We start from the raw sequence: 23,100 nt of genomic DNA, 5'->3' as shown, positions 1-23,100 counted from the left end.
TCGTTAAATTTTATTTCGTGAAAGTGGTCGTAAAATTTAAAACTAAAAGTAAAACGCGAAATGCGGAATGGCCTTTTGGTAAACAGGCGCTGATAAGTTCAGAGATACAAAACATTTGTCTGTTTAAAATGTTTTACCCTTGTAACGTGACGTCAGTTCATGAAACAAACCGTTAAGGAGCTTCAGTTCAACGAAATAAAGCAGCAAATTGTTATGATAATATTACATAGGTAATTAGTTCGACGCGCAAACTGATAAACCTAATAAATATGTATTACACAAACACTGCTAGAAATTGACGAAGCTCACTTACCAGCAAACCCGAGCAAATATCAACCGAGTTTTAGAAGAGGACTTCACGTGGTGATGGGACTTGTACTTTGTAGCCTATAAACCTAACATACAGTGGACTCTCGATACTGCCGCAACAGTACAAGAGGGGAAGCGATTTTCCAGGAATTATTGGTCCCCCAATAGATACCTTCGCGCGATCGTGATGTCACGGAAAAGTAGTAAACTTTCTCATTACGGCTAACCTCTCATGCGCGCGCGGATACATTGTTATCATCGGTTAAACTCCCATTTTATTTCATTTTGACCTGGAAAAATACTTAAGTGTCAATATTTTATTAACACATCAGGTTTTTTTTGTTTTTTTTTTAAACATAATTATTCATTTTATACATAATTATGAACTAAAATAAAAACCGAGGCAATAAAAATACTTATACATGGGACATTCCACACCAACTCTGTAAATGACCATAGCTGACCATAAAATTTTTTAATTTCGTGGTGGATTTTTCCCACGTTAGTATCATCCTTGAAAACCTTTCGAAAAAATATTCGAACATTTTTAATGACTCGTATTTATACTATGAATTTTTAAGCCCATCTCAAAAACAGTCAAATTGACTTCTGTGATCCAAAAAAAAACAGATATCGTTTTCGAAAACAACATTTTGCAGGCAAGTTTCAGAGTGGAGAGTTGCGGATGCAGGTTTTACGACTTTTTATTTTATATTGTTACTTTCGGCGGAAAAGATGAGTTAATGGAAATCATGGGAAACAGTTAACGTAATGTGTAAAGTGTATAATTTTTCACCGGTAAGATGCGTCAAACCAGAACAATATTTGCACGCGAACTGATTTCTTATCGCTCCAAGTTCATTGAAAACATGAACTTGCGCGAGCCGACGGACTATCTTTTATTGTATGCTTATAGATTTTGAAAGCTGCCAAGCCTTCTGCGGTAGCATGGATGTTTTCCATACAATTGAAAAAGTTGTACACCTACATATGTATCTCGACTTGGCTTACTGATTGGCAAGCAACTATTACATCTAACCGTATTATTTCTACAATTTCTGTTGATTGATTTATTATCATATGGGTTCGAAATGTTTGTGCTACACAATGCAAGCTGTAAAGTTTGTACCTATTACAGCGCTACTCGGGATATCTCCAATTATAGAACAATCCAATGAAAGAGAAAGCTTGCAAATTGCTCCGAACCTTACAGTTACACATGAATACAGTAGCGTATTCTATATTTAATTATTTTCATATCACATTCGATTAGTGATGCATGTAAGAATAATTATTAGTGATAAAGCAGAACATCTTCCTCACTTGTTTTTTTGTTTTTCATGTTTTACAGTCACTTTGACCATTCCTATTCCATTACCGATAGATTAGAACAAACAAATGTTAGACTTTGGCAAGATATAACAAAACAAAAGATGGCTTATATGGGCCCCTAAAAGTTGACACTCTGTCTCCGTGGTTCATTGAAATGAATAAACTTCCACCAGACTACCAACCACTAACCTAGGCTGCCTATACTTGGGCATCACTACGGTTGGGAGATAAACATTTTTTATACAGGGGGTTATATTTTTTACTTTTGTTATTAATGATTATTATTCATTTGAATTCATAATTATTTACTTGATACGTATCACCCCACCACGGCCGCGGTCCGGGTTCGCCATTGTTAGTCTACTTTTGATTTTCAATTTCCAAGTTAACATCAGTAAATTTCTTAAAAATAGTAACTGTATAATTCACTTCTTTTATCGGTTTTTGATGTCCAGTTACCACACATACTCTTTTCCTATACACAATTGCTGTAATAGCGATTAACGTTTTATTCACGGAATCAATCACCCTCATAGAAGTGCTTCTGAGATCGCATAGTAATATTAGCAACCACTATAATGAAAAGATTTTTCGTAGACGATAACTTTTCATGTATAATAACGCAAAATACTTACTAAATATAGCAATTAAATGCATCATTATGTGATACTAGTGTTTTTTTTTTAATTGCAGCATTTTTAAATATCTGACAACAGTTTCATCAACATCAGGCCAGAGCAGTCATATTCTGTGAGTCAGTAAACTTTTTTTCTTTGAAGTATGGTTTATCTACAAGATTAAATACTCAGCCAAAACCATGTTGCAAGGAAATTCCGGGATTCCTGGATTAATTACACTTAAGTCTGGAGAAGAAGATATTAGATCAGTGAATGCAATTTAAATACATTGTCAATACTAGGTTCAATACTACAAAAATATTTTTTAAACGAAATGGGAAAAACGAATTCTGCTGCAGGTACTTTTGCTTGTAACTTTCATCTTAAGGTAGTACGAGCGGAGTAGCTAGACAATTAAAAGTCTATGATTACGAAAATTGGAAGAAGCGATATAATAATAAATTTAGGTGTGATAATAATAAAAGTACGTAACGAGATATTTTTGGAAATATGTATCATGCCCATGTTTTGAATTATACGAAACGAAATATTTATTTATTCATTTATTTATTTAACTGGTTTACAGGCATAAGATCGGCCTTTAAAGAGTATAAAAGAATTAACGCAAGTAGAGCTACAAATGAGTTGGCGTGAGGCATACCTACATGCAGAAATGTAGGTATACACAAAACAAGTACAAAATACAAAATACATATTACATGGGAATATGTTATATCAATAGTCAGATTGACTTGCATTGTCTAACCAGCTATATCATTTTACAATTCCACCGATATAAACGGCAACACTGTACTCAGGCGCTAGAATTTTGGTCGCGTGCTACGTGCATACAAGTTTATATACCAGGTGTATACCAGTTATCGGAGCACACCTGGCGCCAGGCAGCATTGCCAAGTCCATATCGTTGTTATCACGTTAGCAGAAGCAGCCGACGCACGCGATAATTAGACAATACAATCGACGATTTCCAATCGGAATATCCCGTAACTCGTATTTTTCATTAGAAGTACGTAATGGTGACCTTTTTCTTTTTCAACGTTTAACAACGTTTTTTATTTATCGTGTCTAACCGCGAAAGGTCTATATTTCCGAGGGGCTGCTCACTTGAGAAATCATTGAACCATTTCATCCAAAATCAGACAGGCAATCGTTAAAAGTTGCTGGAAATCAGTCGAATCGCATGATTCCTGATTTCCTCATGATTTCTTAAAGTATAGATATGTTCATAGGCATAGATACATTCTCGATGTCATCCCCTATTACAAATGAAAAAATTTTAAATGTTTTTCAGAGAATAAAAAAATTATTCTAATTTCTTTAATAATCTCTGTTATTGATTGAGTATCCACGTATCCCCGATCGTAAATTAATTATTGTTAATCTATAACAATTAATCAATATTCATTTCTCGAGAGTCTAAAAGTCAATGATTTCCAAAACCTAGAAATCACTTTTAATCGTTGGAATAGGTAATCTCATTGATTCGGAAATCACGGGAATCACAGTCTAAATCACAAGAAATCGATTCCCTTCGGAAATCGTCGTGTCACCGAATCCGCGAGTGAGCAGCCTCTGGTATATGTCTATCTCAACCTTGTGTCAACACAGATTTCCGATATTGTGTGGGGTAATTATCTTCATTTCACACATTCATTAATATTATAATTAGTCGGTAAGTCGCTTGGAAATTTTGCAGGAGTTTCCGTACATGTTTTTGCTATAGCATATAAAAAAAACGTATATTTGTCTAATAGCGAGGTACGTGCTCGTACTACCTTAAGGTGCCGCTGACCTGGATCTAAAAGTTGTAATCGATCGAAGCGCCCTCTGTGTAAGCTTCCTCGGTTCCAAACCATTCGAAGGTGGTACTCTCCACCGGGAAATAGCGCAACCTGCGCAACACAATATTAGACAAAACCCGGTCGGTAAAGGGCCTGAATCTGAGTCGGTAACCATACCAACAGGATTGACCCGAATTTTGTATGCAAATGATGACGTCATGCGTATAGCGATTGCATCACGACCGAACTGATTATTTTGATAGTTTTACGGTGAATATAGCAAATTCAATTTATTGTTCCGTGAAACACCCTGGAATATGGGACATTCTTTGACGAATCGGACAGATTTAGATAAAAATCGGCCGACACAATTTTGATGTAGCTTAAAATTGTTTCACGGGTTCTATATCGAAAAAATATAGATACGTATTCGAGGATTTTTTTATTTTACATATTTCGTAACATGAAGGGGATCGGAAATTTGATAATTTGGTGTTTTCTGGCACGGAGAACTCATTTTCAAAAATTCATAACGCCGGTTCTGTTTGAGCTGAAAAGTTGGTTTTTAAACCCAAAGCTAATAAAATGAATTTCAATGCAACAATTGTTTCATTTACGATTATCCTGAAATTTATATTGTTATAAATAATTAATATGTTTAAATCGATTTTTAGTAATTGCCTTCACCTCGTAGTGAGTTCTCAGCACGACCATCGTATTCTACGTCAAATTATCTATCAATAACGCATTTTTATTTGATGGAGAAATTATTATTACTGTAGGATAAAATTAATTTATCCAGCGCGGCACGTCACATCGGCGCGCGGGTTCCATTGCACGCCTCATTATCTTGCCTCGTATCGTTTTCTTCTGTAATATAAATGATTACTGTATATTCTCAATTGAATAATAATATTCAATAGCAAGTAAAACTTTATAAAAAATGTAACCAAAAAGTTATCAAATACAAAATATTATTGTGTCAAATAAAAAATCAATTTATTAAGATTTCAATACATTATTTTTAGTTAATAAGTACCTCGTCCTGCAGTACGTCGTATCATATTTACATTTATTCTTGAAAAATTTGTGATTCCAACCTCTCTTGAAGAATTGGAAACAAAGCAATTCTCATTGTGTCAACAAAAAAAACGGTTGTACAAATTTTTAAACGAAAAATACTATACATATTAAAAGTGAATGTAAATATTGTGAGACGTAATACAGAACGAGGTGTTTATTAAATAATAATAATGTATTAAAATCTTGGTAAATTAATTTTTTATTTGCCACAATAATATTTTTTATTTTATTATTTTTTTGTTAAATTTTTTATAAAGTCTTATATGCTAATAAATAATATTATTCAATTAAAAATATAGAGTAATCATTTATATTACAGAGGAAAACGATACGAGGCAAGATTATGAGGCGTGCAATGGAACTCGCGCGCCGATGTGACGTGCCGCGCTAGATAAATTAATTCTTTTCCTCCAGTAATAATAATTCTCCATCAATTCAAAATACGTTATGGATGAAAAATTTGACGTAGAATGCGATGGTTGTGCTAAGAACTCGGTACGAGGTTGGGGCAATTGTTAAAGATCGATTAAAACATATTAATTGTTTATAACAGTATAAATTTCGGAATAATCGTTAATGAAAGAATTGTTGTAATAAAATTCATTTTATTAGCTTTGAGATGAAAAAAACGAACTTTCCAGCTCAAATAGAACCGGCGTTATGAATTTTTTAAAGTGAGTCTTCCAAGCCAAAAAACACCAAATTATCACATTTTCGATCCCCTCTATTTTACGAAATATGTGAAATAAAAAATCCTCGAATACGTATCCCTATTTTTTCGGTATAGAACCCGTCAAAAATGTGTCGGTCACAAAGGTGTTCGGTTGTAAAAGAATGTCCCATATACATTAAAACATATCGCGCAATATTAGTTTTACACAGCACGAAGTATTTTCAAAATGATTTCATAAATATCACCATTCACCATTTGTAGATATTTGGAAATATGTTCGAAAAATACGATTGAAACAAAACGAGTACGAATCGTTGTGGTCTCGTTTTATGAAGTTACGCCATCGGTCGCCCCCCCCCCCTTCCGCCGCCCAACTCCGCTTCTCCTTGTCGCAAACTTGAATGGTCATGTTTATTTTCCGTCCGCGCATTACATTGAATTCGATTATTCGCTCAGTCTACGGATAGTGAATGTGCGCGAGAAAAAAAATCTTTGTGTCGGCAGACAACTGTGCTCAAACATTTTGTATTTCCAAAATAAAGAGTATTTCTCATTCTTCTTCAGAGGTTTTCTATGAGGTACATACATGATTATCTCTGGTGAGTATTTATACATATACATATATATGTACATTATACAGTTGTATAAAACGTGCACCCCGACTTCCGTTTCTTTCGACTTACGCCGTCAATGCCGGAACGACCCATAGCGTAACTTCGGGGTATTACTGTATCGGAATCATTCTGAAATTGTACATCGCTTGTTACACACAACTCTACTGACAATAATGAAATAATTTTATGTTCGAAGCTATTTTACTAGTGAAAAGGGTTTCAAAAAATGATTATATATAATATTGGAACACTTTATTCATGTTACTATGGATATATGAAACAATTGTTGACATAGACGTTGACGATTATTTTTATATCCTCTGAAATATTAAATGCAAGGAAATAGTATCCGAGATTAGAGGTAACTATGAAGCTGCGGGTTGTGCGAAACAGTTCCTTCTCCCGGTTGATGGGAGTTTCTAGCATCCTTTGCGAAGTAATGTAATTTGAACATAGTTCACCACTCCATGAAGATATCCTCGCGGCATGTGACATTGCGTCCGTTCAACGGTTACGACGGATTATCCTGTAAAATATAAGCGTGTTCATTTGGTTGTTTCGCTTTTTCGATGCAGAATTCATAACATGATTAGTACTTGTCGATAAAAATATACTTTGGCAGAGAATTCGTGCCCTCCCCTCCTTATCATATAAAGACACATACAAATACGTGGGTCCTCTTCTGTTCTCTTACAATCATGTGTCGGCGCCATCTCACTATACCCAAAAATGTTAAAAGTGAATGGTCGAATCTGATGAAATGGAATAGTGTGATTAAAAATTTTGATCATCTTGAATAATCCGAAAAGTTGAGATAATTCTTTTGAAATTAAGATATTCATTTATTACGAATCACTCTAAATTTCACCGTGTTCAATAGTTAGTTTATTGTATTATTCTTTTCGAGATTTTACAATATATATATACAACATAGTTCCAATTTCTTTTTTAATACTAAAACTCGCTTATTGGCTATAGTACACTGAATAATGAGCAAGCGCAAAACATATAAGAGCATAAAACTTTCTCAATATTTTACCATCTATTGGGAGAGAAAAAATCGTATGTATATCAAGCGATCCGTTTTCTAAGAGAGGTAGTTTTAGTCCGACTCTTTTATAGTCTAGCTCTCTACACGAAACAGTCAGGTGACCTACGTCTATAACTTCGCTGCAATAGTTACAGTATCTTCTTTCAGATATTTTGTAATGCCTAGAGTCGACTATTATTCTTGTGTAGTAGGAGTTCGCTAGCCTGTATTGACAGGTGACTTTTAATATTTTCAGAGGTATTGACGCTTTCAGATATTCCTGAACCTTATTCTCAGCCTGCAACCAATTGTACATGATAAGTGAGGAGGACTGTGCTACTTTTTTTCCATCCATATCGCTCAAGTATTCCTTATACTTCTCTAATAGTTCAGGTTCTTGCAGCGTTATTTCGCCTGGCGTCGTTTCATTCCACAGGTCTAGCCTGTCAATTGGTTCAAAGAACATTTTCTTCACTAATACCACCCAATTATAGTTCACATTATCTTGGGCACCTTTGTACCGACTTAAATGTAGTTGTCTAAGGAAACAAATTTTCGGGTATCGATCATCTTCCATTCTCAAAATTTTATTAATCCATCTTATGACTTGCTTAAAGACTAAGAGCGAATACTGACTAAGTCCCAATTCTCTTCTTACCGCATAACTCAGTGTGCACTGAGGTAAATTCATGAGTTTTTTGAAGAAACCTAATTGTATCTTTTCCACACTATCTAGATGCCTCAGTGAATACACCTCTGTACCGTATAATAATATTGATTGTACAAGCGCCCCAAATAGGTCGTCGTAAACTTTCCAAGAATTCGCATGTATTCTATGTATTAACGCTAATGTGGAAGAGCACGCTGCTTTGGCTTTGGAAACTATTTTTTTTGTATGTGATTCATATGACCCCGTTTGAGAAAAGGTCACCCCCAGATAAACGTATTCCTTGACTATTTCAACAGAGCTATCCCCGAACATGAATTTTTTTTCTTCCTGTTTATGTCTGCGACCGCCTTTTCGAAAAATAATTACTTTCGTTTTTTTGGTATTTACAGATAACTTATTTATTACACAGTACTCATATAAGGCTTCAATTATTCTCTTCATATGAATATAGCTTTCGGCCAAAATGACAATGTCGTCGGCATATGCTAGTAACAAAATTTCTACTAAATGATTAATTGATACACCTCTAATATACTTTTTTTTTAGCAGAAAATCTTCTAAATTAGCAATAAAAATTGAAAAGAGGATTGAGGAAAGTATCTCACCCTGCAATACACCTTTTGTAATATAAATAGGGTCTGAAATCCCGTCTGAGTTCCCAATTCTGATATTTCCCGACGAGTACAAGCTTTGAAGAATTTTTATAACTTTTGAGTTAAGCCCTTTTCTTTGCAGTTTACCCCAGAGCATGGAGTGATCTACAGACGGGAATGCGCTTTTAAAATCAACGAAAACCGCATATAATTTGCCTCTTGTCTTCTGTATATGCAATTGGATTATTGAATTGAGTGTGAATATATTATCTAAGCAACTTCTTTTTTTCCGGAAGCCTGCCTGCCATTCGGGGAGAATATTATTGATGTCGCACCAGGCATCAACCCTTTTATTCAGAAGAAACGTAAAGCATTTGACAATTGTATTTACAAGCGCAATTGGCCTGTAATTATTTGGATCCCTAATTGCTCCTTTGTTTTTATACAGCATTTTAGTTAGTATACAGGACCAGTTGTTTGGAGTCTTTTCTGTATCCATAATCCTATTGAACATTACATTCCTATATAAAACCCAATTCGGAGTAAGATTTTTCAGAAACTCGTTTGTAATCGAGTTTATTCCAGGGGCCTTGTTTGATTTACTATGAGCAATACTACTGTAAATTTCATTTAGACCTATTGGAGAATCCAACATCTCATCACCATTGGTGAGCTCAGGAGTCGGAGCTGTTACCGGGTTGTTAACCTCGTGGAACTCTCGAAAAAAGCTACACCATTCATTCAAACTAATACTCTCAGCCCCCTTTATCGGCTTTTTTCTGTACCTGTTCACCGCTTTCCAAAATTCTTGTGGATTTTTTGCGTCCACTACTCCGTTAATAATTTTTTCCCTATATTCTTTTTCACTGCGCTTGCATACCTCCTTGTATTGCTTTTTGAGAACTAGATAGTCGTAAACCTGTGGCTTTTCAAATTTTGATTTTTTACAGATCTTTAGAGATTTTCTGAGCAGGCTCTTTATCCCAGTGCATTCTTTATTTTTTCGGCACTTTTCTAACGAGATTCCCCCTTGTCGTGAGATCATTCCCAGTTCCCTGGCCGCTGTGATTATATTTCTAGAAAGAAGGCTGTCCATATCGTCTAAGTGCATGTTAAGGTTGTTAAGGTATAATGAGTGATACGATTGATTCGTTGGCAGAGTTGCTGAAGAAAGTCAGCGAGACGGTTAACGAAACTAAAAGTGAAGTGAATAAAATTGGAAAAACAACTGAAGATCTCTCAACCTCAGTGAAGGAGGTCAGAAACGAACTAAAAGAATGGACAGGGAGATGCAGAGCTCCGGAGCAAAAGTATGAAGACCATAAGGAGAGGATTGATAATATTGAGATGAAAATAGATTTTTTGCTGAAGCAGGAAAGAGAGAAAAACTTGATGATGTTCAAGGTGCCTGACACTTTGGAAGTGAATGGTGATTTAAATAAATCGGTGATGGAAATCTTCAGGACAGCGGGCATAGGCATTGCCGAGAGGGATGTAGAAGCAATTTTTAGAGTTGGAAAAGAGATCGGGAACAGACCAGTGAAAATCTCGATGGTTAATAAAAGAGCAAAGTACTCGGTTCTCAAGTAGAATATGAAATTGAAAAATACCGGAGTTATCCTAGAAAAAGACTTGTCAGAAATAGAGAGGGAAAAAAAAGAAAAATTGCGTTTGCTGAAGATGGACCTGGAAAAGCATGGCAAAACCGTAAAAGTAAAAGTTTTTAAATTGTTAGTGGATAAGCAATTTATGACTTATCAAGAGGCGGAAAAAAAATTAAACTCTTTTGAAAAGCAGATACAACAACAGAACATTGAAAGTGTGCCCTTTACTCCAAAAAAGACAAAACACAGGAGCTCCGAAAGATTAGCAGCGCTAACGGGACCGAAAAGAATCAGTAATAAAGACCTATAGCTAAAATCAGATAGATATAAACACTCGAGAATAATCTTTTGGAATATCACGGGTATTTCGAACGTAAACGAACTTGGGAGTGTTGTTAAATCGGGCGACGTATTAGCTGTTTGTGAAAACTGGTGTACCGAAGAGCCGCAATAGTCTAAGAGCACGCGACGCCCAGACGTTCGTTATATTATAAAAGCTGAAAATTCTTCTATATGTATATGTCCCCTATACAGGTATAAGCGAACCCAGCCTATACAACCTGGGTCGCGGTGGCTTTGGCAGGTAACAGGTAGTAAAGGTGAGTAAAATTGTGTTTCAAATTTGTGATAGTATAAAACTTAGTTTTCATATATTTTAACTTACAATCATATTAGAAACCGCCTTGTCTATTGGCGGACACTTAGGACGGTAACAATCCCTTTCCAGACACCCTCACAGTCTAATTATTTATAAATCTACTTTCGTCATAGTATAAAATCTGACTTTTATATATGTTATTCAGAAAATTAAACGAATAATGTTTCCACAATCCCCAGTCACTTTCGATGGTTCCCCTATCTTCCCAGACACATTGAAGTCTACTCCAGGCGTGCGCGCGATGAATATACATGCAGAGATGAGTAGGGAGATCTCCAACGCTCGGCTTTTCGTGATACCAGCTAGGTTGGAGCGTCGACGTGACACCTAGGCGGCCACGCACCGAAGGTGGCCCATTTCCGACCTGACACCTAGGCGGCCATGCACCGAAGGTGGCCGACAATCGTGCATATATAGATATACTCGGTCGCTCGAGCAAGCGGTTGCCAATCGCATCCTTGTCCCCGCTCGCACAGATATTTCCAGGAATGCAAGAATTGGGATTTTTTTGTTTCAATTATGAATGTCAGCGAATAAAAGTATCTCCAGATTTGATAAATTTTGGATTCAATTAGCGGACGCTGAACCAAAATAATTAACCATTCCCAGCCCCAATACTTTTTTTTTTTTTTTTTTTTAATAAATATTATTTTTATATTGATGTGAAAATATGTGACGCCTGGTGTTCTCGAATATTTGTACACGCAGTCTATGGAAAAATATACGAAGCCAGCTCGATAACATTTATGCAAAATGTGCAATGGGCAAGTGGTTGGAGGAAATTTTTTTTTTCTCGAACTGAATCTTCCAGAGAACCATCAGCGAATTCCAAGCAAGCTCCATAAACATACCGAGCAAACGCGCCATCACGGACGTAGCTGTGGTGTGGCTGAGTGGATACCACATGAGGATGAATTTTCAATCACAGGTTTTTGCGCGAAGTTTTCCTGTATTTAAGTTAATTACTGCTGCCTCTGCTATAATACTGCATTCAAGTCTTAAACAAAACACTAAAAAATTGGTTAACCAATTAATGTAAAACAAAATGTTAGATTGAGTTTAAAATTTAAGCCGGAGTTACATAAACTAAGATAATTACAAGTGCAATATTGTAAATATTGAGCATTTATTGTTCATCTAAATAAATATAGTTTCCTCCTCAAAAAAAAAAAAAAAAACATGAGGATGGAGTGATGCGGGACACGGGTTCGATCGCAGTTCACTCTTTTTTTTTTTATTTTTAAATTCAATCCCGGTTTTTTTTTTGTATTTTCGGAGAGAAAAAACAAATCGAAGAAAGAAAATTTCGAGAGCCGGTCGATTTTTTCCTTCTTTCCTTTTGCTTTTTTTTTACTGAACCCACCTTTTTTGTAGTGGGGGTAACCCAGAAGAGAACAAATAATTGAAACAAAAAAATCCCAATTCTTGCATTCCTGGAAACATTTGTGCGAGCGGGGACAAGGATGCGATTGGCAACCGCTTGCTCGAGCGACCGAGTATATCTATATATGCACGATTGTCGGCCACCTTCGGTGCATGGCCGCCTAGGTGTCAGGTCGGAAATGGGCCACCTTCGGTGCGTGGCCGCCTAGGTGTCACGTCGACGCTCCAACCTAGCTGGTATCACGAAAAGCCGAGCGTTGGAGATCTCCCTACTCATCTCTGCATGTATATTCATCGCGCGCACGCCTGGAGTAGACTTCAATGTGTCTGGGAAGATAGGGGAACCATCGAAAGTGACTGGGGATTGTGGAAACATTATTCGTTTAATTTTCTGAATAACATATATAAAAGTCAGATTTTATACTATGACGAAAGTAGATTTATAAATAATTAGACTGTGAGGGTGTCTGGAAAGGGATTGTTACCGTCCTAAGTGTCCGCCAATAGACAAGGCGGTTTCTAATATGATTGTAAGTTAAAATATATGAAAACTAAGTTTTATACTATCACAAATTTGAAACACAATTTTACTCACCTTTACTACCTGTTACCTGCCAAAGCCACCGCGACCCAGGTTGTATAGGCTGGGTTCGCTTATACCTGTATAGGGGACATATACATATAGAAGAATTTTCAGCTTTTATAATATAACGAACGTCTGGGCGTCGCGGGCTCTCACTCCACAAGTAAGAATTTTCAAAACAATCCAGTATAAACAAGAGCTCACCTATAGCCCAGCAGTACGAACAGCGGAGAGGGGAAGAGCAGCAGGAGGACTGGCCGTGTATACAGATTCAACAACTACGAAGAAAACAGTCCTCTTCAAATCTAAGTATTATATAATACTAAGGATAATGAAAAACAACTTTAGTTTTATTTTCACAAATGTATATATCAGCCCCAATGCGGATATTGGTATAGTTCTGAGCGATCTGTATGATAAAATTAATTATTTACGCAGCAAATTTCCTACAGAGGCGTTTATAATTGCAGGGGATTTCAATGCCAGAATCGGATCAGAGAACCCCATCTTTGATGAAGTCTTGGTCAATTCAACACTATCAAGGACGAGACTCTCTCTAGATAAGGAATTAAATAAAAGAGGGAGGCTTTTACTGGATTTCATGGAGGAATTTAGTTTTTTCGTAATTAACGGTAGGACAGCAAGTGATAATCCGGGAAGATTCACATTTGCAAGTGAAGTTGGTCGGTCGGTAAATGATTTGATCTGGGGAAATGTTATTGCTCTAGAGTACATTCTCGACCTTGAAGTCTTGCTTTTACCAACTTTATCAGATCATTTCCCTTTAGTTTTAACGCTAAGTCAGCTATACCCGGAGCAAACAAAAAAGGAGTTAATTAGATGGAAGCCACAACTCTGTAAAGAGTTTCAGTCTAAAATGCAGGAATTCGAAGTTCCGTGTTCAATATTTTACTACCGATAGCAGATATCTAATGTATGGTCATTCGGAATGAATATGAATGGGAAATTCCTCGTCAAACCCGATGGATTATTTGTAATCGGAAAGATTTTTTACAGAATGTATAAAATGGTAGAAACGTCGCCAAAAAATGTTGCCAATAAACAATTCGTTCGTTAATAACAATTACAATGTTCAATGTTTCCGGATAAACCAAAGTTTTCTACGAAAGCTTATCCTCTCTACTCGCGAATGTGCTGCGAATAATTGTCTACGTCAAATAGAACCGGAGATGAGATATTGATTCTTCAAGTTTACTGCGCGCTCATTTTGCAACAAAATTGAATGACTCGGCGCTTCCGGAAAAAAAATCGTAGAAATAGGTTTTGATTTTTTATGCTCACATATCACTTCGAAAGAGCTTTCATTGTTCTGGAAAATACGCGGTCATTTTTTGTCAGAATGATATTTCTGACTCAAGAACCTAAATTTCGTCCCAACTGACTTTATATGGTTTATATACAAATGAAGAGAACAGAGAAAAGAAAATTTGAAACACGTATACAATTTGGTTACTCAATATTTTGAAAAATGTCAACAAAACGACGATCTTTCGAACGCCACTCTTTCGAAGCAAACAGACGATTTGTTTTCTACATTTTTTTTCTATACTATGAAAATGCTGGAAGTCCCTCCCAACTCCTCAACGGTATACATTTTCGTAGAAATACAATGAGCATCATGAGTACAGTGAGAACACTCTGGGGCGAGTGTTTCCATACTTATGAACGGTAATGTATATTCAGTTGAAAAAAAAAACGGCAATTTCTCAAATAATGAATTGAAAAATCTGAAAAAATTCACACAGAGTACCTTTTAGTAGTACTTTGATGTAACCAATTATGGGGCAGATCTGAGATGGTCGAAAAAAAAATGACGGAGAATCCTTCCTTTTCGGGTTAAATTCCGAAAATATCGATTTTTGGAAAAAAAGGTGGAAACCGAAGTTGTTCAGAATTTGATTCTCAACAAGTTTGTTGCTATTCATTTATGCCATTAAGTTGAAAATAAACGAGATAATGGAAATATTTCGAATTTGTCACTTTTTTCAGGTTCAATTCCAAAAATCTTGATCCTAGAAGAAAAACTATAAGAACTAAACTTGTAGAGAATCAAAATTTACACAGCTTTTGTTCTTACGGTTTTTCTGTAAAATCAAAACTGGCCGAGTTATTCAAGAAAAACCATTTTAACCTAAAAAACAATTTTTCGAATAAACGCATAAGCATGATTTGGTCGCCATTTTGAATTTACACTCCCAGTGACCCCTGCGAGACAGCTGTGAAAATAAAATTTTCGTACAAATTATTTACAAATTAACCGGGGAATTTCGATATCAATTCTGACGAAGACCCAAGAAATTAAAAGGTTGATCGAAACAGAAATCCGAAAAAATTAAATTTCCATTTCTTTGAATGAAAAAAGGCGTTTTCCCGAAAAATTTCTTAGGAACTTTCGACTCCAATTTTGACAAGGATTCGCCCTGCCAAGTATTTGCTGTGAATTACGAATCACCCTGCATAGCAAGTGCAGATTTGGCAGGATTCTTGTAAATGATATCTATAATTACATAACAGAAATTTGCAGTATAAAACACTTACCATTGCAACGAACGATTTCTTCGTCGGCGCGTCAAATTTAACCTTTTTTCGGTTCAGCCGTGCGACGTAACTTATCCATTGTTGCACTCACAAGATTATTGTTGTTTGTAACAAATATATGTATACACAATGGCCGCGTGAAAATTTGCACGTGATTAGAACTTGTGACACGGCAAATTACGGACGGTATGCGAGGAAACGCAGAAGTGACGGCCGTGCGGATAGTGGGGACAGTGGCGCGTGAGGGATAGTACTCGGAATCCGAAGAAGTTGATTCCTTCGAGAGTTCCAAATTTCTGTGAAATATTATAGGATTGTGCTGGACTTTGATGTACAGCAGTAACACATACCCTGACTTTTCGTAGGTCGTATACGATGCAGAAACCAACCCAAAACTCGCTAGCGTATCCGTAGCGTATACCATCTACGAGAAGTCACGGTATGTAGTTTTATAACGATTTCCACCTAATGAGTAAATTTCAGGTAGTTCGTCTGATGTGAAAAAAAAATTTTGGTAGCATCATTCAGAACTAGGCGTAATTGACAAATGAAACGAAGCAAATAAAGTATGAAATCCTTATTTGTTGAGAATTAAAAACAGAAAAAATTGGCAAGCAAATCTTCATCAGAATTTTAACAAGGATCGGCCCTGTAAAATGTTTGCCACGAATCTTGAACCGTTGTATGCAGTAATTGTATGTATGTACAGTGACATTGATTTTTTGCGGGATGTATTTCTAGTATTGTTAAACACATCCGGTTCAGAAACAATTTCGCGTATGTATTAGGGTAATCTTTAAAACAGGCTCGGACGATTATCAACCGGCCCACCCCCCCCCCCAAATTTTTTATAAATAAATAAATAATGATGTGTTCAAGAGCACAATTTTTTATCTCAACCCTAAACCCTCACGCCTATACTTGCGTGTTTCCTGCAATTTCGGTATTTATTTTACTGCCGCATCTAATCTTTCGGTCAATAATCTGTAAGTATGACAATTTTGCGGACATCGATGCTACTATTAGATGAGGATATCCGGAGCGTATATGGGGCATTCTATGTAAATTATTCGCCATTTATATCTGCCTTTTCGACGAACAGGAATTAATGGATAGGTATTTTCGTTTTTGTTAATGATTTTCTATCAAATCGATGAAAAAAGGCAGATTTAAGTGGTGCGTACTCGATGTAGAATGCCCCAAAACCCTTCAATAAAATAAAAAAGAATAATTTTCTTTGTGGAACTACGACTCAAAACGAGAAAAGAAACAGTATGTTATTTTAATATCGGGTTTTGGAAAAGCCATGAGAATTTAAAAAAAAATTGTGCGATATTTTGATAAACTTATGGTGTTTGGATGGGTTGAGACAAACATCTGAAATATTTCAGAAATACTGCTTTTGGCAGGTACAAGAAAATGTAAAATTTTCAATAGAATCAAAATTGGTCGGGGTCACGAGTTGGTCGGTTTCGCATGGAATGCCCCGTTCACGTACAGTCGGGCTACGTGCGATTACGAATAGTTACCGCGATTGTAAACTGATGTTACCATTTCCAAACGATGCCTTATAATATGCACGAATTTCAAAATCTAACGGTTATTCTGAGTGAGTTGTACATTTTTTTCGTATCTACCTGAAAGCCTATGCTCTCGTCGGCACTGCAGATTGTTGCTTTAGCAGAAACATAGGACGTGTGCGTATTACCATGTCGTTTTACCACCTGGTACCGCTTCGGTCAACTACAGCGCTTCTGGTGGTTCAACGTTGAACTAAATTACGGACTTCTCGTGCATCAGAACGGGCTCCTGTCACCTGAAAATCGCCCGCATAAATCGTGCCATATTTACAGAAAACTGACTGGTGCTATAGGTTTTCCCGGATTACTTGTGTGTTTTTGTACGTCGGTATCTCCCTGGCAAAAGTGAAAGAAATTCTGATATCGTACAAGCGGTGAATATTCAACAAGTCGCTAGCCCGATCGGCCATGTTTGACGCGACGTGATTTTATTGAGTTCATCATTATTTTTATTAGACGTTATCAGTGATCTGCGATAGTAGTGATTGAGATACAGACGTACAATTTTATTCAAGCTATCTTTTGAAAATTTTCCTAGTCAGATTCGTACCCCCGTTTTATCAGGATTTGTGCGGGCGATTTCCCCGCTTCTGACGTCACGAAATATATATAGGACATGCCAGGTCAGCGGCACCTTAAGCGTAATCCCCAACATTCGCGGTTTAGAACTATGACAGTGGAACCATAAATTTTGAAAAAGTCGATGCTTCGCTCTCGTTTTACGACACAATATTGCAGTTCTAGATAGTCTACACAGTCAAACCTATTCTCCAACATTCTACGTTTACGACTACGACAATGTAACTAACCATTGTATCCACGCCTTAAGCCCGAAAAGCTAGCGGTAGTGTCGTCTAGACACGGATAGCGTTAGGCAAGAGCGGTCGGCAAGTTACCCAGCAAAAAAGCAGATGAAAAGGCGAAGACCTCCCCTATCCACCCAACTGGCTACGCAGAGCGGACAGCGTAGGGTCGCTAAAAGATTTTTGCAAAAGAAAAATAGGGCGTCGGATAGAAAAAGAGTGGAAGAAGAATTCGTAAGGAATGTGGAGAAGCAAAGGAATGTCTACAGATTGCCTCCAAAGTCGGACAGCAAAGGGGAACAGGAACAAGAAGAAATGAAAGAAAAGAAAGATATGGCAACGAAGAAGCAACTGGACAAGATAAAGGTAATGATTACCGTGCAACAAGACGTAAAAGACTTAAGAATAGAATGCAACAACAAGAGATGAAATAAGGTAGATCGAGGCTGATAGAGGACCTGAACAACACAAAAAAGTTAGAAAAGAATCAGAACTGATGACCAAGGAAAAGCTGGCCGACCTAGAGTCGGAGGCAATCGGCAGGAACGATAAGCTCGAGAGACTGGTGAAGAAAGAAGAAGCCAGGGAGAGGAGAGAAAACAAGAAGAACATCGTAGTCAAGGGATAGAACGCCCCACAAGGGGCAGAACTAAAGGCAGCCGTGGAGACGCTTCTAAAAGAAGGGTTTCATGTGGTATGTAGGGTAAATGAAGCGCACCTAATGGTGTCTTTAACTTTACAGCAATTTCACTTTGAAACTTTTTTAGAAAAAAAAAATATGACAGTTCAAGAATCAGTCGTAGAATATCTCACGGCGTTCATGCACCATCAAGATATCTCTCCACAAGTACAGCAAACTGATACACAACATCTTATTCAGCTGTATGACCAATATACATCGGAAACTTTAGAAGGCAAGCATGGAAAAACGGCACAATTTTACGCCATGTATATCGATTTGATAAATCTTTATCATTTATTCATTAAAAGTATTCGTGTAGGAGACTTAGATTTATATTTGTATGCACTTGGGAAAATTGTGAATTTATTCTTTTATTTTAATCAGCAAAACTACAGTCGGTGGCTAGTTTACTATATTAATCAACTGCAACATGTAGAGAATACACATCCCGGTCTCCGAGCCGAAATAGCTAAAGGCTCGGTTGGTGTTCGAAGGACAACTAAACGTTTCTCGCGGATCTCGGTAGATTTAACATTGGAGCAGACGATTAATGGTGAAGCAGCACGTCGGCTTACTGGAATCGTGAATTTTACGAACTCCATCTCTGCTAGACAACGTTGGGCACGAAATCATGGAGCTCGGACGCGAATAATCTCGCATGTTCTAACTCGTGCAGGACTTAACAGCCATCACGACATCACCGCAGACTTACATCCAGATCGAATTATAAAACACCACAAACAAATTGAAGCGTTCAGGAAGAGCATTCAACAAACTACTAATCCATTCTCTTCTTCAATGGATCAGGACCAACTGTACAATATTTCAACTGGACAGGCTACTACTCCAGAAATAGCAAATAGTTTGTTGACTGCTGTGTCATCCGGAGAATTTTTGAGAGATTAGTTTATAACGGAGTGTAATATAAATTCAGACAGATTTCACAAAGCATTAAAAAAAAATCAGGTACTGACTTTCGCAAGTTTAAAGAAAAAAAAGACAGTGAAAATTTGAGGAAAAGTACATGAAGTCAAATTACAGCGAGATTTATTCGGGTGGTTATTAGCTTTATCATTAGACACTAATTTAAATCTTGAAAAAGTACTTTGCTTCCCTATTACTCCAGTTCCCCTATCACTATGTCACATAGACGGTTCAATCAATAAGACTGTTAAGTCAGTATTAGTCCAAGAGTTGGAGGAAAAAAATGGAAGAGATGGAGCAACCTCCACAGCAGATAGATTTTCTTATTGTAGATGGCTTCTTTTTTTTAAACACCTTCAAGCAAATGCCACGCAATTTTGGAGATTTATCAAAAAAAATTTTACAATCCCTCGTGATTAATTCGGCAAGTCATGTAATCATTGTATTTGATCGCTACTTTACACCTTCGATCAAAGATTGTGAGCATGCTCTCCGAGGTCATACGAATGACAAAGACTTCCACATCTCTGGTCCTCAACAAACGAGAACATCTGACTTTGCGAAAGACTTAAAAAATATCAAGTTTAAAGAAGCTCTCGTTAAATTTTTGATCGAGCATTGGGCTGATCAAGAGGTGGCTTCAATTATCGGTGACAAAAAAATATATCTCAGTCACGATTTGTGTTATGTATATTCTGTTACTGATAATAAAGTAACGCGAAACATCGATCATGAATTGTCGTGTCCTGATCACGAAGAAGCGGATACGAAAATCGTATTTATCGCTTGCCAAATAAAAGAAGATTCCACAGTTACTATCAGAACTTCCGATACGGATATTGTTGTGATTATGTTGGCCAATATGGAGCATCTTCAAGCATCGGTAAAAATCTGGATTGATCTTGGAGTAGGTAATACACGCAGATTTATTGATATTTCCGATCTTTTCATCAAGCTAGGTACACTAGTTACACAAGCGCTACCAGCTCTGCATGCGCTAACAGGGTGTGATTATAATCCGGATTTTTATCGACGAGGCAAAAAAAAGCCTTTGGACATTTTAATGGGATCTGTAGTTTTTCAGAAAACATTTGCAAATTTAAGATGTGAATCTTACAATGTTGGAGAATTACTGAACAATGTAGAATCTTTTGTTTGCCACATGTATGGTTTGAAAAAATTGGCGGATGTCAACCGAGCTAGAATAGAAATATTCAATAAAACCTACAAAGTCTCAGATACATCACAGCCCTTCTCATTAAACGTGCGCAATTACGACGCTTGCAATTTACGACCATGCCAATCGGAGCTACGGCAACATGTATTACGAACGCAATACATTGCATGCTTATGGAGGAATGCCCACTATCGAACTGTCACAGACATGTCACCAACAGATTTCGGCTGAAAAAATGTGGATGGCAAGCTGGAGATGACTTGGTTTCTCGGCAATCAACTACCAGAAGCATACGAGGATATCGTCATAACACCTGACATTCTAGGGGATACTCCAGAATCAGGTATGTTTTTTTATAATACACTACTAATATCATGAAATAAATGCAATATTGTCAAGTAACATAACCATTTTTGATTACAGACACGCAAGATGATCAAATTGATTCGAACTCCGAATATGAGGATGATTCATCTGATGATGAAGATTAAAAAAATCTTTATTAACACTTCCTTTACCATGAAACCATTTGAAATATTACCATTTGAAATATAAGCAATCGAAAGTCGTACATTTAACATTTATTCCCTATCCGTAGTTAGAGTAGTTAGAGTGAGCATTTTATTTAATAACAGCCATATTTTTCTTAGGATTGTTTTTAAAAACTGAGAATTATTAATTGAGGATATAACAAGTAATTTTTTTCAAAAAAACCATAAACAAGCAGTATTTATTTTTTTGTAAGTAATTTTTAAAGTTGGTGACTTGCGATGATTCACGTGAGTGGAAGTAAGTGAGCGATAGTCGGTAAAGAAAGACAGCACTAGTGAGTGAGAAAGAAAACAATAGCCATTGACTATTGGTGTCCTTTACATGTCACGGTACTACCTTAAGCTGTCAGAACAATGAAATTCCTCCACATAATTATCAGATTATAGGTTAGCACAACAAGGACATCGAGCTGAACTGTCTGCATATAAATCTGATGAGCTTGAGTATTTCGAGGTCACTATTTTTTTTTTTACATTTTCAAAAATCGGCTGTGAGTTCTGACTGCATCCAAATCGTCAGTCTTTTGAATAGGATACCTTTTAGAGGTCACTTAACATTCCCCCTGAATATCTGATGAGCTTAAATAAGTTTTTTTTTTTTTTCATTTTCTACCCCTTCGTGCTGCCACCCCCGACTTGTAAGCCGGCAGATTAATACTTCTCTGTTACCGGAAGCACATAGGGCGTATACGATATTAATGTCTGACGCACTCGAGTATTTCTTTATAATAAATTTTTTTTACATTTTTGAAAATTAGTACCTACTTCCCCCGGCAGTAAAAGAGCATATATCATATGAACTTTTTTTCTTTTTAGTATCTAATCTTTATGATCCAATAGGTTCTCGCAGCGCTAAAGTGACTTACCATTTAGCCTCTTGGGCTCCCCTACTATAAGCAGAACAGGCGACGAGAGAGAAGAATTGAAAATAGCCGACCTGTAGAACTTCGAAGCGAAACTGGGGGTAATGAAAAGAACGAAATACTCGAGAATAGCAACAGATACATACATAGAGAGCGACCTCACCTACAAAGAGAGAGACAACAAAGAGAAATCACCAAAATCGCTGGGAAGGGAGAAAAAGAAAAAGACAACGACAAGCGGATAACAATTGGCTACAGAAAGCTGACAATAGACGAACGAACGCACCAGTGGGAAGACAGAGTAGGCTTTAGCAAAGGAAAATTTTCCTTAAGCGCTCGCCAGTTCGCGCTGGGAAACTCAGGAGCAAGAGACAGAGGACGTAGGCCGATGGAGGGGCGGGTGGGAGGGGGGGGGGGGGGGGGGGGGGGGGGGGCGAACCGCACCAGTCCCAATCCGTCGTCACCCACCCTCGAATTCAGGCAACAGAGAACAGCCCACGCAGGAAAGGCAAGACTAAGCAGATCGCACAGGAAGAAACAGGTAAAAACGGGAGAAATTTCAGAATAGGCTTCTAGAACGTGGCAGGAATCTAGGACAAGGATCGGTAATTCTGGGAATATTTAGAAGAGTACGACGTGACGGTCTTACCGAAACATGGATTGAGGAAAAACAGTGGTCAAAACTCAAGGACAACCTGCCGGAGGCCTTCGCGTGGAAATGCACGCCAGCGACTCACAAAAAGCGCAAAGGAAGAGCGAAAGGGGGAATCCTGACGTGAATTAACACCCAAGTCTGCGAGCTAGAAGCGCAGAGAAACATGGAAGGAATACAAGAAAGAAGGATCAAGCTTGACACAGAAATATGAAGAATTTTCTCAGTCTGTAGGAAGGACATGAAAAAGATGGCTAAAGACCTGAGAGAAAAACTCGAACAAGGCGCGGAAACCAACACACTAATTGGGGGGGGGGGGCATCATCGCCAGAATCGGCACAAAAGGCAAGTGGGCCCG

The 23,100-nt window shown here is 37.2% G+C and overlaps 3 protein-coding genes across 3 annotated transcripts in view; 1 reads left to right on the top strand and 2 right to left on the bottom strand.

Annotated features, from left to right (window-relative positions):
• Positions 1 to 23,100, bottom strand: part of LOC107219358 (phospholipid scramblase 1) — a 79,817-nt gene that overhangs the window by 38,797 nt on the left and 17,920 nt on the right. The window lies entirely within an intron of this gene.
• On the bottom strand, positions 6,631 to 9,082 carry LOC124294732. Its single transcript, XM_046741478.1, has 3 exons — positions 7,470 to 9,082; positions 7,045 to 7,147; positions 6,631 to 6,956 (listed from the first exon to the last, which is right to left on the bottom strand). The coding sequence occupies exons 1-2, from the start codon at positions 8,878 to 8,880 to the stop codon at positions 7,077 to 7,079; spliced, it is 1,482 nt and encodes a 493-aa protein (XP_046597434.1). The 5' UTR covers positions 8,881 to 9,082; the 3' UTR covers positions 6,631 to 6,956; positions 7,045 to 7,076.
• LOC124294415 lies at positions 9,855 to 10,313 on the top strand. Its single transcript, XM_046739389.1, has one exon. The coding sequence runs from the start codon at positions 9,855 to 9,857 to the stop codon at positions 10,311 to 10,313; it is 459 nt and encodes a 152-aa protein (XP_046595345.1).

This window comes from Neodiprion lecontei, chromosome 5, assembly GCF_021901455.1.
Source record: "Neodiprion lecontei isolate iyNeoLeco1 chromosome 5, iyNeoLeco1.1, whole genome shotgun sequence".
NCBI lineage: Eukaryota > Metazoa > Arthropoda > Insecta > Hymenoptera > Diprionidae > Neodiprion > Neodiprion lecontei.
This window is presented reverse-complemented; position numbering and strand designations above follow the sequence as displayed.